This window comes from Oncorhynchus kisutch, linkage group LG22 (genome assembly GCF_002021735.2).
Source record: "Oncorhynchus kisutch isolate 150728-3 linkage group LG22, Okis_V2, whole genome shotgun sequence".
In the NCBI taxonomy this organism is placed as follows: Eukaryota; Metazoa; Chordata; class Actinopteri; order Salmoniformes; family Salmonidae; genus Oncorhynchus; species Oncorhynchus kisutch.
In genome coordinates this window covers 30,839,000-30,853,281 of record NC_034195.2, presented here as the reverse complement: position 1 = coordinate 30,853,281, position 14,282 = coordinate 30,839,000, and the positions used below count along the sequence as shown (strand labels likewise).

The window sequence follows — 14,282 nt, the reverse complement described above, 5'->3', positions numbered from 1 at the left end:
CAAAATAAACAAGTGTCTTTGATGTGTTTTGTTTTGACTGGTTCTGGTTGCATTTTTATAATTATGTTTGGGTGTAAATGACTTTCCCAAACTTCTCCTTCTCAGTGTGAGAGCAGCAGATCTCTGACACAGACTCAAAAATGAGCTCCAAACAGAAAGTGCCTGTTTTTGAGAAAGGAAATACGTTTAACAAAGAATTCTTAAATATATAATTTTTTAAATTAAATGTTCTTGTATTTCTTCTTTCTGAATGGTCTGACAAAACAAAATAACGTTTTGGCAGTTTTTTCTTAATTCTTCGACTGTCTTGAGTGTGTTTAAACTGTAAGGGGTCAATCTGAACCATACCACTATTAACGTAAATATTTTTCAGCAAAGCACAAGGGTTGAATGGCAAATCAGCAGTTGAAACAATAACAAAGTGATTTACCCGCTACTGTTTCTTTAAAAAGTTGAGGGATGGGGCTGGAGAAATGTAATCACTCTCAAATTCATAGCCAGAGATATGGATGCAAGACTGACCATCCTTGATATCAAAATTATAGTTTTAACCATGAGGCTATACAGTGTTTGTTTAAATGTGCTTTGTTTACAAACATTGAAGTTAAACAAGCTTATATTTGGGCACAATTCATGAGACATTTATAAATTGTATTCTTCAACAATCAATGGCTACATATCATAAAATGATAAGTACAAACATGCCCCTTTAAAACTGCAAACTTTTCTTTCTGCCTCATGGAAACATTTGTGTAATGCAGGTTATTAGCTGCACCAACAAAAACATCTCTCTGTCCTATGACAAAATAAGGGGGTCCCTGACGAATTTGCTATCGCACTAAGTCACAAACGTCCAGCAGTAAGTCTGTGTGAGTGTGTGCGTGTGCGCGTGCGTGCATGCGTGCCTGTATAGTGCTTGGTCATTCTCCCTGGCGTTGGCTCTGGGGGGGGGGGTCATACATCTTTAAAGTGCAGGTAATCAGAGCTGCTCTGTGCTGACGACAGTCGCTAGGCAACCACCAGGTGAGTGTGTTCTCTGAAAGTCTGCAGGTGAGTTTTACTTGACCCCCCGTCCTGCTTCCTCTTATAAAGAACTAATTCTGTATGTGTGTGTGTGTGTGTGTCCGTGCGTGTGTGTGCACGCATATGTGTGTGTGTAACTGTGCGCAAAGGGATGAATATTTATGGGTAAACTGAGACAGCTGTTGCTAATAACAAATCATAGAGAAAAGAGGAGAAGAAAAGAAAAGGAGGAACAGAGTAGATAAGAGAAGGAGAGAGGCGAGGAGAAGAAAGAGGTTAAGGGAGAGGATAGGATGGTGCCCTACCTTGTACCCCTCCACGCCCCCTGCTGGGGCTCCCCAGCTCACAAACACTGATGAGGTCACATCCTCTTCGACCAGCAGCACTTCCTGTGGGGCTCCTGGGACTAGAGAGAAACACCAGTCAGGACATCTGTTGTCATATCATTCATTCAACATTCACTTCACTGCTCTCCACCATCGGAATTAATCGTTCTGGGTTTGCTGTGTGTGTGTGTGTGTGTGTGTGTGTGTGTGTGTGTGTGTGTGTGTGTGTGTGTGTGTGTGTGTGTGTGTGTGTGTGTGTGTGTGTGTGTGTGTGTGTGTGTGTGTGTATGTGTGTGTGTGTGTGTGTAATAAGTAGTGTGTGTGATGTGTTGTGGAGCTGTGTGTACACTGCTGGTGTGTGTGAATATGTGTGTGTTTGCATGTATGTGTGTGTGAAAATACATTAATAAATTACATTTTTTCTTGACCTTGACATTAACCTGGAACATATACTGGGGTTAAACTCTGAACACCTCATTTCCTACTGGAACCTCCCAAGATAGGTCACTACTGCCGTCAGCCAAATATGTGTATGTGTGTGTGTCCATAACTCACTGGTGTTGAAGTCTACAGAAGCCGGTGTACTCCTCCTCTCTCCATTGCTGCTGATAACATATACTGTATAATAGCTTCCTGGGGAAAGGTCCTCAAACCTGTAAGACCTACACACAAACATGCACAAACATGCGCGCACACACACACAGCCAGTGTTACCCAACAACAAGTGGAAGCTGGACCAGCCAATAAGGACACATTGTGCCAGGGGGGTAGGACTCACCATGGCTCCTGGGCTGAGAGGTTCAGCTGCTGATTGGAGGTTTGGTTTATGATTGACAGGATGAAGCCTTTGACAACGCCCCTGGCCTGGGTCCAGCCAACTGTCACAGACGATGTGGTCCTACTGAGGACTGATACCATCACTGGACTGGGAGCTAACACACACACACAAATGCAAATTAATAAGAACCTGAAAGACCAGGGGTGTGTGTGTGTGTGTAAGTGTGTGTGTGTGTGTGTGTGTACCTGTAGTGATGCTGAGTGTGACAGGGGGGCTGTCTGTGAAGGACTCTTTCTCTGTCCTCAGAGAGAAGTGGTACAGCCTGCCTGGTAGCAACCCAGAGAAAACTGCCCTCGGAACACACACCTTCTGGACCTAACACACATATACAGTTGTGGCCAAAGGTTTTGAGAATGACACAAATATTAATTTCCACAAAGTTTTCTGCTTCAGTGTCTTTAGATATTTTTGTCAGATGTTACTATTGATTACTGAAGTATAATTACAAGCATTTCAAAAGTGTCAAAGGCTATTATTGACAATTACATGAAGTTGATGCAAAGAGTCAATATTTGCAGTGTTGACCCTTCTTTTTCAAGACCTCTGCAATCCCCCTGGCATGCTGTCAATTAACTTCTGGGCCACATCCTGACTGATGACAGCCCATTCTTGCATAATCAATGCTTGGAGTTTGTCAGAATTTGTGGGTTTTTGTTTGTCCACCCACCTCTTGAGGATTGACCACAAGTTCTCAATGGGATTAGGGTCTGGGGAGTTTCCTGGCCATGGACCCAAAATATTGATGTTTTGTTACCCGAGCAACTTAGTTATCACTTTGCCTTATGACAAGGTGCTCCATCATGCTGGAAAAGGCATTGTTCGTCACCAAACTGTTCCTGGATGGTTGGGAGAAGTTGCTCTCGCAGGATGTGATGGTACCATTCTTTATTCATGGCTGTGTTCTTAGGCAAAATTGTGAGTGAGCCCACTCCCTTGGCTGAGAAGCAACCCCACACATGAATGGTCTCTGGATGCTTTACTGTTGGTATGACACAGGACCAATGATAGCGCTCACCTTGTCTTCTCCGGACAAGCCTTTTTCCGGATGACCCAAACAATCGGAAAGAGATTCATCAGAGGAAATAACTTTACCCCAGTCCTCAGCAGTCATATCCCTGTACCTTTTGCATAATATCAGTCTGTTCCTGATGTTTTTCCTGGAGAGAAATTGCTTCTTTGCTGCCCTTCTTGACACCAGGCCATCCTCCAAAAGTCTTCGCCTCATTGTGCGTGCAGATGCACTCACACCTGCCTGCTGCCATTCCTGAGCAAGCTCTCTACTGGTGGTGCCTTGATCCCGCAGCTGAATCAATTTTAGGAGACGGTCCTGGTGCTTGCTGGACTTTCTTGGGCGCCCTGAAGCCTTCCTCACAACAATTGAACCTCTCTCCTTGAAGTTCTTGATGATCCGATAATTGGTTGATTTAGGTGCAATCTTACTGGCAGCAATATTCTTGCCTGTGAAGCCCTTTTTGTGTAAAGTAATGACGACGGCACGTGTTTCCTTGCAGGTAACCATGGTTGACAGAGGAAGAACAATGATTCCAAGCACCACCCTCCTTTTGAAGCTTCCAGTCTGTTATTCGAACACAATCAGCATGACAGAGTGATCTCCAGCCTTGTACTTATCAACACTCACACCTGTGCTAACGAGAGAATCCCTGACATGATGTCAGCTGGTCCTTTTGTGGCAGGGCTGAAATGCAGTGGAAATGTTTTTGGGGGATTCAATTCATTTGCATGGCAAAGAGGGACTTTGCAATTCATCTGATCACTCTTCATAACATTCTGGAGTATATTCAAATTGCCACACCAAACTGGAAGTCTTCCGACTAGCTTGGAAAGACAGTACCGTGCAGTACCGAAGAGCCCTTACTGCTGCTTGATCATCCTATTTTTCTAACTTAATTGAGGAAAATAAGAACAATCTGAAATTCCTTTTTGATACTGTCGCAAAGCTAACTAAAAAGCAGCATTCCCCAAGAGAGGATGACTTTCACTTTAGCAGTGATGAATTCATGAACTTCTTTGAGGAAAAGATTATGATTATTAGAAAGCAAATTACGGACTCCTCTTTAAATCTGCGTATTCCTTCAAAGCTCAGTTGTCCTGAGTCTGCACAACTCTGCCAGGACCTAGGATCAAGAGAGACGCTCAAGTGTTTTAGGACTATATCTCTTGACACAATGATGAAAATAATCATGGCCTCTAAACCTTCAAGCTGCATACTGGACCCTATTCCAGCTAAACTACTGAAAGAGCTGCTTCCTGTGCTTGGCCCTCCTATGTTGAACATAATAAACGGCTCTCTATCCACCGGATGTGTACCAAACTCACTAAAAGTGGCAGTAATAAAGCCTCTCTTGAAAAAGCCAAACCTTGACCCAGAAAATAGAAAAAACTATCGGCCTATATCTATACTTCCATTCCTCTCAAAATTTTTAGTAAAGGCTGTTGCGCAGCAACTCACTGCCTTCCTGAAGACAAACAATGTATACGAAATGCTTCAGTCTGGTTTTAGACCCCATCATAGCACTGAGACGGCACTTGTGAAGGTGGTAAATTACATTTTAATGGCATCGGACCGAGGCTCTGCATCTGTCCTCGTGCTCCTAGACCTTAGTGCTGCTTTTGATACCATCGATCACCACATTCTTTTGGAGAGATTGGAAACCCAAATTGGTCTACACGGACAAGTTCTGGCCTGGTTTAGATCTTATCTGTCGGAAAGATATCAGTTTGTCTCTGTGAATGGTTTGTCCTCTGACAAATCAACTGTAAATTTCGGTGTTCCTCAAGGTTCTGTTTTAGGACCACTATTGTTTTCACTATATATTTTACCTCTTGGGGATGTTATTCGAAAACATAATGTTAACTTTCACTGCTATGCGGATGACACACAGCTGTACATTTCAATGAAACATGGTGAAACCCCAAAATTGCCCTTGCTAGAAGCATGTGTTTCAGACATAAGGAAGTGGATGGCTGCAAACGTTCTACTTTTAAACTCGGACAAAACAGAGATGCTTGTTCTAGGTCCCAAGAAACAAAGAGATCTTCTGTTGAATCTGACAATTAATCTTAATGGTTGTACAGTCGTCTCAAATAAAACTGTGAAGGACCTCGGCGTTACTCTGGACCCTGATCTCTCTTTTGAAGAACATATCAAGACCATTTCAAGGACAGCTTTTTTCCATCTACGTAACATTGCAAAAATCAGAAACTTTCTGTCCAAAAATGATGCAGAAAAATTTATCCATGCTTTTGTCACTTCTAGGTTAGACTACTGCAATGCTCTACTTTCTGGCTACCCGGATAAAGCACTAAATAAACTTCAGTTAGTGCTAAATACGGCTGCTAGAATCCTGACTAGAACCAAAAAGATTGATCATATTACTCCAGTGCTAGCCTCCCTACACTGGCTTCCTGTCAAGGCAAGGGCTGATTTCAAGGTTTTACTGCTAACCTACAAAGCATTACATAGGCTTGCTCCTACCTATCTCTCTGATTTGGTCCTGCCGTACATACCTACACGTATGCTACGGTCACAAGACGCAGGCCTCCTAATTGCCCCTAGAAAGCAAACAGCTGGAGGCAGGGCTTTCTCCTATAGAGCTCCATTTTTATGGAACGGTCTGCCTACCCATGTCAGAGACGCAAACTCGGTCTCAACCTTTAAGTCTTTACTGAAGACTCATCTCTTCAGTGGGTCAAATGATTGAGTGTAGTCTGGCCCAGGAGTGGGAAGGTGAACGGAAAGGCTCTGGAGCAACGAACCGCCCTTGCTGTCTCTGCCTGGCCGGTTCCCCTCTTTCCACTGGGATTCTCTGCCTCTAACCCTATTATAGGGGCTGAGTCACTGGCTTACTGGGGCTCTCTCATGCCATCCTTGGAAGGGGTGCGTCACCTGAGTGGGTTGATTCACTGATGTGGTCATCCTGTCTGGGTTGGCGCCCCCCCTTGGGTTGTGCCATGGCGGAGATCTTTGTGGGCTATACTCAGCCTTGTCTCAGGATGGTAAGTTGGTGGTTGAAGATATCCCTCTAGTGGTGTGGGGGCTGTGCTTTGGCAAAGTGGGTGGGGTTATATCCTTCCTGTTTGGCCCTGTCCAGGGGTGTCCTCGGATGGGGCCACAGTGTCTCCTGACCCCTCCTGTCTCAGCCTCCAGTATTTATGCTGCAGTAGTTTATGTGTCGGGGGGCTAGGGTCAGTTTGTTATATCTGGAGTACTTCTCCTGTCCTATTCGGTGTCCTGTGTGAATCTAAGTGTGCTTTCTCTAATTCTCTCCTTCTCTCTTTCTTTCTCTCTCTCGGAGGACCTGAGCCCTAGGACCATGCCCCAGGACTACCTGACATGATGATTCCTTGCTGTCCCCAGTTCACCTGGCCGTGCTGCTGCTCCAGTTTCAACTGTTCTGCCTTATTATTATTCGACCATGCTGGTCATTTATGAACATTTGAACATCTTGGCCATGTTCTGTTATAATCTCCACCCGGCACAGCCAGAAGAGGACTGGCCACCCCACATAGCCTGGTTCCTCTCTAGGTTTCTTCCTAGGTTTTGGCCTTTCTAGGGAGTTTTTCCTAGCCACCGTGCTTCTACACCTGCATTGCTTGCTGTTTGGGGTTTTAGGCTGGGTTTCTGTACAGCACTTTGAGATATCAGCTGATGTATGAAGGCTATATAAAAATAAATTTGATTTGATTTGATCATACAAACTGAGGCAGCAGACTTTGTGAAAATTTATATTTGTGTCATTCCCAAAACTTTTGGCCACGACTCTACTGTAAACCCATTCTATAGACACTCCACCACATAAACCCATTCTATAGACACTCCACCACATAAACCCATTCTATAGACACTTCACCACATCAACCCAGTCTATTGACACTCCACCACATAAACCCATTCTATAGACACTCCACCACATAAACCCATTCTATACTGTAGACACTTGACCACATACATGCACACACACCCTGCTGCCGTACCATGAGTGTGTGGTGACAGTTGAGACAGATGACTTCATAGTTGTGTCCGTGTCCAGAGGCTGGATCCCACAGCATCTCTACTGACGACTCTGTTACTGAGCCCTCTCTCACAGTACTGGGAGAGGCCAGGCCTACACATACAGTTGAAGTCGGAAGTTTGTGTGAAGAAAACTCATTTTTCAACCACTCCACAAATCTCTTGTTAACAAACTATAGTTTTGGCAAGTCGGTTAGGACATCTACTTTGTGCATGACACAAGTAATTTTTCCAACAATTGTTTACAGACAGATTATTTCACTTATAACTCACTGTATCACAATTCCAGTGGGTCAGAAGTTTACATACACTGTGCCTTTAAACAGCTTGAAAAATTCCAGAAAATGATGTCATGATAGGCTAATTGACATAGTTTCAGCCAATTGGAGGTGTACCTGTGGATGTAGTTCAAGGCCTACCTTCAAACTCAGTGCCTCTTTGCTTCATTGGAAAATCAAAAGAAATCAGCCAAGACCTCAGAAAAAGTCTGGTTCATCCTTGGGAGCAATTTCCAAACGCCTGAAGGTACCACGTTCATTTGTACAAACAAATGTTCGAAAAGTGCAAATCAATCCCAGAACAACAGCAAAGGACCTTGTGAAGATGCTGGAGGAAACAGGTACAAAAGTATCTATACCCACAGTAAAACGAGTCCTATATCGACATAACCTGAAAGACCGCTCAGCAAGGAAGAAGCCACTGCTCCAAAACCACCATAAACTTCTGACCCACTGGAAATGTCATGAAAGAAATAAAAGGTGAAATAAATCATTCTCTACTATTATTCTGATATTTCACATTCTTAAAATAAAGTGGTGATCCTAACTGACCTAAGACAGGGCATTTTTACTAGGATTAAATGTCAGGAATTGTGAAAAACTGAGTTTAAATGTATTTGGCTGAGGTGTATGTAAACTTCCGACTTCAACTGTACATACACACACACTTCATCACCCACAAAATCGTCTGAGGAGATGGAAATATGAGTGTGTTTGTGTGTCCTCACGTGTCCTGAGTGTGTGTGTTTGGTATGCTGGTCCGGTCCTGTGTCGGCTGGTGCTGTAGACACTGAGATGGTACTCCTCCCCTGGAGTCAGGCTGCCAACTGTTACTGTGTGCTTACCTGGGGGGAATGGCCACCAATCACACACACCCTTACACACACACACACCCTCACACACTCCCTTACATACACACACCCTCACTCCATCACACACACCCAGTACTGGTCTCTGGACATACAGAACCACAGAACTGCTTCCTACCGAGAGAGGGACAGCTGCCTGCACAGGCCCAGGCTCTACACAAAGACAGGAACACACACACACACACAATGAGAAAGAGATACACACAGTATGATGGAGCAACACCAACATTTGTTGAAACTTCAACTTGAACACACACGTCTCTGTGGGCCTACCTGTTCTGTATGATGTGTTGATCTCTTGGCTCATGTTCTCTCCTCTCACTGAAGCCACACCCACCTCGTAGTTCTGCCCTGGACTGAATATGGCCAGGAACACACACCTGGACTCATTTACCCACATATCCATGGGGCGGGCCTGGCTGACGGGGCGCAGCCTAACATAGTACCCATCAGGGCTTTCACCTGACGGGGCGGACCAGCACGCTGTCAGATTCTCCCCTCTGCTAGACACAACCACACCACCTGGGGGGCTCACCGCTACCAACACACACACACACACACACACACACACACACACACACACGCACACATGCACACACTCATTCAACATTATGCTATAAAAAACAAGTACACCCGAAGCGTTACACAAACACAGACTTTCATACCAGTGTATAGGGTCAGTTCCTCCCCTCCACAGCTCTCCACACCGTGTTCTGTGACGGAGTCAACTCTGACCTTGTACTTCCTGAACCCCTCCAGTCCTGCAATCACAGCGGACCTGGCGCTGCTAGCCACAACCATTCTCGTCTCCAGGCCTGAGGCTACACCCTCCCAGCGAACCAGAAAGTTCCACCGCACAGCATGCTGGGAGTCTGGGGCTGTCCAGCTTACTGTGATCTGACTGGCTGTCACATTGAGAATGGTGATGTTGCGAGGGGGAAGGGGCCGTGTGTGACAAGTCTGCGCACTCCCCAGGTTCCATGCGGCCCCAGTAAGGTGGGAGGCTCTGAGGGACAGAGAGTAGACCTTGCCTGGGTACAGGCCTGGCACTTTCAGCCCTCTGGAGAATAGAGACACTGGGACTTGACCTGCAGTCCTCCTCTCCTTCTCTTCCCCATGTTTTTCCTCCTTTTCCTCCTCTTCTTGGTATTGGACATAGAGCTGGGGGGCAGGGTGAGAGGAGTTTACGAATGTGAGGTCACTCCAGTGAAGCTCTGCATCTCTCTCTGTTACCTCCACCAGGTGAAAGTTGAATAAAGGAGGTAGGAGAGGGACTGAGAGAGAGAGAGAGAGAGAGAGAGAGAGAGAGAGAGAGAGAGAGAGAGAGAGAGAGAGAGAGAGAGAGAGAGAGAGAGTGAGACAGGGTTAGTGGGTGTCGGACAGGGGTAAAGTGTTATTAGGGTGTTTATTGACTCTGGTATTGAATGTATTAATGCATACTTTCCCAGTGACAGATATAGGGTAAAGGAATGTGGCAAAAGAACGAAGTCAGGAAGTAGCCTCGTCCAGTAGTGTTCCTCTGTAGAGCAAAACAGTCCGTCTGATTGGCTGGCAGTGATGATGATGTCATAGCACTCGTCAGGTTGTAGGAGGAGCCATCAGACCAGCGGGGCAGCCCCTCATCCTGTGAAGACAAACAACAACAAAAAAAGTAGTGTGTTTTTTTTGTCAGACACAGGCTGGGAATGTCCCAGTCATCAGTTTTAAATCACAGACTAACATTACTCCTCTGTAAGGAGGAAGCTAATGTGTCTGACTGTTTAGAATGCAAACACCATTCATGCTAACACAGCCATTTATCTCACTCGCATGCATATATGTGTGTGTGTGTGTGTGTTACCAGTCTGTCGTTGAGAGCGGTCCAGAGCAGTAGTAGGTTGTTGTGTGTAGTCAGGTGAGAGGAGATGAGGAGGAGGTCTCTCTCTGTTTTAACATCCACCAGGTGTCCTCCTGAAGCCATGCCTATACAGGTTTGCTGGGCATCGCCCCACGACAGGCTCCGCCTACTCACACTGTGGCAGCTCCTTCCACTCGCCAGCCAACCAATAGGACACTGGGCTGAGGAGAGACAGTGGTCAACTCACAGTCAACTTAGACATACAGCGGTCAATGTTAATTATGTGTGGGTGTGTGTTGTACCTGTCTCCATGGTGGTGTGTAGTCTCTGGGTGAGGCTGATGTTGAGGTGTGTGAGAGGTGTGGTCAACTCTGCTGTGATGCTGTAGTGTGCTCCAGGCTGCAGACCTCTCACTACGTACGAAGAGGTGTGTGTGTGGTCAGAGTGTGTCTGTTCAGTGTGTGTGTATTCAGTGTGTGTGTGTTCGATGTGCATGTTGTGTAGACTGAGAGCAGTGAGGCTCTGTCTGTTCTGTAGGCTGCAGGTCAGGAGAGTGCTGGTGGTGGTCACCTCGACACGGAGAGAGGAGGGGGGGACAGGAGCTACACAGTGGTGCACGCACAAACAAACATATACACACACATACACACACACACACACACACACACACACACACACACACACACACACACACACACACACACATCAACCTGTTTCAATTTAATCCATCATCTTTTAACTTCTGTTTCATAACAGGGCATCCCTGTATAGGTCAACCCCTGTATAGATCAGGGGTCAGGGTAAGGCTTACCGATATGAAAGGTCTTAGTCTTCAGTGTGGTATTGTTTTTTATAGCGTTCAGCGTGATGTCACTTCCTCCTGGCTCCTTAGCCAATTGCAGAAACAGCCTGCAGTCAGGAGAACACTCAGAGCGGCCAATCGGATCCAGCCACACCTGTAGGGGTGGGACAGAGAGTGGTTTAGTGGTTGCGATATGGTTGTGGTTGTCCGGTGGCTGTGCGGTATGACCGTGAGGCTGGGTGCTGTTTGTATGGAGCTAGTGTTATGGTTGTGTGGTGGATTACGTTCTGACCGTGAGGTTGTGTGCAATCTGGTAGGAGACGGTGTACCAGTCTGGATCCTGACTGGTGGGGAAGTGGCCAAACACAACCTCAACAACCACGACCGCAGGATCTGACCACTGCACACACAAGAGACTGACCACCTGGAAAGAGAGCGAAAGAGAAAAGAGAGACTTTTCAACCTCAGAAATTCTATACATATCATTTTTGAAACTTTGGCAAAGACGGTTAAAAGAAGAGTGTTGTGATAAATCATAACTGTTTCACCTAAAAGGTATAGCTAGAAACTGCGTGTGTGTAGTTGTGTGTGTGTGTGTGTCTTACCTGGATGAACCCTGCCAGCAGCCACATGTGCACGGCTCCATCCATGGGGAAGCCTGGTAATCTCATCAGCACACAAGATGAATGGCATTCACAATCATCTATAGATGGTACCACAACATACACCCAATATCAATGTTGCTTTGGAATCAGAAACTCATGGATGTTTGTATATCCCATCTATGTACCAAAGAGCGAAGAAACTACACGACCAGAGGTTCCAGTAAGGTCTGAGGTTGTCAGAGCTCTGTATAAGAGGAGTGTACACAGCTGAACTACACCAGAGTAGTCCTTCCCAGTGATGCAACACAACTTTGAATTTAGCGCCCCTCAGCAACTTTCTTTGAAGCAGAGCCTGTGTGGAGGCGTGCACAGTCCCATTCAATCAGTGTGTGTGTGTGTGTCGCTAACACCAATTTGTTCTGCCCCTGCCACCCTTCCTCTTTGTTGGGATAAGAGCAGGTTACTATGACAACTAGGCTTAAGGAACTTATGAAGAGAGAGGGAGAGAAAGAGAGGGAGAGAGGAGGGAGAGAGAAGGAGTGGGAAGGAGAGAGAAAGACAGGGTGAAAATAAAGAACTTAAAGTTCACTAGATAGATAACACTCCATACACCTCAGCCTGTTTGCAGATTTATACTCCACTCTCTGTAGTGATGCAGTGATATGCTAACCAAGTCCACTGTGTTCCACACAGCAGATCAAAGCTGTGTGTGAATAGCGAGTGGTTTAATGTGAGAAATAAGTATCATTCACTGATCAATCACTAATCAATCAATGACTAATCAATGTGGATTCATGCCTCTCCAATAGTTCATATCTTCCTTCTGGAGGTCACTGGTGTTTTACCTTGGATGAAGTGTCATTAACACTGTGTATTTACATGGTAATTATATATACAGATTGTTAGACTCCCACACGCACCATTATTACACACCACCAGGATAGAGCAACACAAACACACGTCAGCACTGAACAAGCTGTGTCAGCAGGGGAGTGTGTGTCTGGAGGAGGAGGATGATGAGTTTTTCATTCACGCAACAAAACACCCACCAATCAGTTAGTCATTGTTAAATGTTTTATTCTGAGAGGTTCTGTATGACTAGAGACTCTAGTCTATCTGATGGCATCAGCACATACTGATTACTGGCACAATGCTTCACATTAAACAACACAACAAATACAGCGTTCTGTTGAAATACAGATCATCTACCATCAGATGCTCAGGTGGATTATCACCTTACTAAATAATTGATTGAGTTAAATACAAATATTTTTGGATAAAAGCTTTACACTTGTAAAAAAAATTACTATTTTGTAAGAGAAATTTGATTGGCATATAAAACATGTCAGTCATCAAGAGAGCACTAGATCCATACTAAAGCAGCAGCGGTCTTGTCAGCTCAGACCAACTGATCTAAACATGATAAAGTCCGAGAGGACTAGCTAGTGTTACACACAAGGAGGAGCAGGCTACAGCAGTACAGATAGGACTAGTGTTATCATAGTACAGCAGGAACAGGTTATAGCCCTGCACATCTGACCACTACATATCTGTAACGACAGGGTCACTATAACAGGTCAGCATACAGCCCTCCACAACACACTGAAGGAAGACTAAAGAACTCGCCTACCTGGACGCTTGACCTGTCTACTCTGACCTCTGACCTCTAACCTCTGTTCCATCTTCCATCCCTCCTATTGAACGCCATACTGGAGCTCACACTGACTAGCTTCGCTCTCTCTTTAGTTCCATTGGCAGGAGCAGTCGACAGGCTCCTGGAAGCTGTAGTCCACCAGGGTAGCGTTGTGTGAGCAGTACAGGGTGACGGAGCGGGTTTGTAGTCCACTCTCCCTGCAGCACTTACAGAAGCGGGCGTGGCTGTTGATGTTGAAGTTAAAGATGGTGGCAGACGGACACTTCCCATCACATGAAAACACTGTCACCTGAGAGAGAGAAAAGAGAGAAAGGGGGAGAGAGAGAGGGGGAGATTTTATTCTCTATCAGTGTTAACTTTTTAAAACTGTCTTATTGACACTCTCTCTCTCTCACCGGTGCGTTGCTCCTGCAGTCGTCTTTTCTGATGGTGGTTCGGATTGCCACACGCTTACACGTCTTGCCGTCCTCCTTACCTAAACACACGCGCACACAGAGGAAACGCTGAGATGCACACGCATGCACACACACACACACACAGCTTTCATCCTCAGCCCTAGATTCCTGTCACTCACACAGTCAAAGGTCTATTGAGCTGGGCTCTTTGTTGCCTAGCAGCGGGGGCTCAGTTTGATCGACAGTCAGCTGACCGGGGGGAGCAGTTCTCATGCCAAAGACCCAGCTCCTATTGGCCACTGGCCAATCAGGTTAAGCAACAGGGGGTTGGGGCTGGTTGGTGGAATGTGGAAAGATGTAGCTTGGGAGTCCAGCTCTTCTCTTTATGCTTGAAGGAACAGGAATGATTCTAACTCACATAGAGCAGTGGTTTCCAACCAGGGGTACTAGGAACCCTGGGGGTACTTGGCCTATCAACCAGGGGTACTAGGAACCCTGGGGGTACTTGGCCTATCAACCAGGGGTACTAGGAACCCTGGGGGTACTTGGCCTATCAACCAGGGGTACTAGGAACCCTGGGGGTACTTGGCCTATCAACCAGGGGTACTAGGAACCCTGGGGGT

The 14,282-nt window shown here is 45.8% G+C and overlaps 2 protein-coding genes across 3 annotated transcripts in view; both read right to left on the bottom strand.

The window, feature by feature from the left end:
- The window catches only part of ptprq (protein tyrosine phosphatase receptor type Q), a 46,004-nt gene extending 34,145 nt beyond the window's left edge, over nucleotides 1-11,859 (bottom strand). For both annotated transcript variants that reach the window (XM_031802028.1, XM_031802029.1), the window contains exons 1-14: nucleotides 11,611-11,859; nucleotides 11,298-11,429; nucleotides 11,015-11,159; nucleotides 10,506-10,805; nucleotides 10,207-10,424; nucleotides 9,807-9,990; nucleotides 9,032-9,640; nucleotides 8,640-8,903; nucleotides 8,226-8,519; nucleotides 7,183-7,313; nucleotides 2,373-2,502; nucleotides 2,128-2,281; nucleotides 1,905-2,011; nucleotides 1,329-1,429 (exon numbers count right to left, since the gene is read on the bottom strand). In XM_031802028.1, coding sequence (XP_031657888.1) covers nucleotides 1,329-1,429; nucleotides 1,905-2,011; nucleotides 2,128-2,281; nucleotides 2,373-2,502; nucleotides 7,183-7,313; nucleotides 8,226-8,519; nucleotides 8,640-8,903; nucleotides 9,032-9,640; nucleotides 9,807-9,990; nucleotides 10,207-10,424; nucleotides 10,506-10,805; nucleotides 11,015-11,159; nucleotides 11,298-11,429; nucleotides 11,611-11,676 — 2,835 coding nt within the window. In that variant the 5' untranslated portion in view covers nucleotides 11,677-11,859. The remainder of the gene's footprint in view (nucleotides 1-1,328; nucleotides 1,430-1,904; nucleotides 2,012-2,127; nucleotides 2,282-2,372; nucleotides 2,503-7,182; nucleotides 7,314-8,225; nucleotides 8,520-8,639; nucleotides 8,904-9,031; nucleotides 9,641-9,806; nucleotides 9,991-10,206; nucleotides 10,425-10,505; nucleotides 10,806-11,014; nucleotides 11,160-11,297; nucleotides 11,430-11,610) is intronic.
- Nucleotides 11,860-12,670: 811 nt separating this feature from the next.
- The window catches only part of otogl (otogelin-like), a 50,091-nt gene continuing 48,479 nt past the window's right edge, over nucleotides 12,671-14,282 (bottom strand). The window contains exons 52-53 of the mRNA XM_031801430.1: nucleotides 13,660-13,739; nucleotides 12,671-13,553 (exon numbers count right to left, since the gene is read on the bottom strand). Coding sequence (XP_031657290.1) covers nucleotides 13,353-13,553; nucleotides 13,660-13,739 — 281 coding nt within the window. The 3' untranslated portion in view covers nucleotides 12,671-13,352. The remainder of the gene's footprint in view (nucleotides 13,554-13,659; nucleotides 13,740-14,282) is intronic.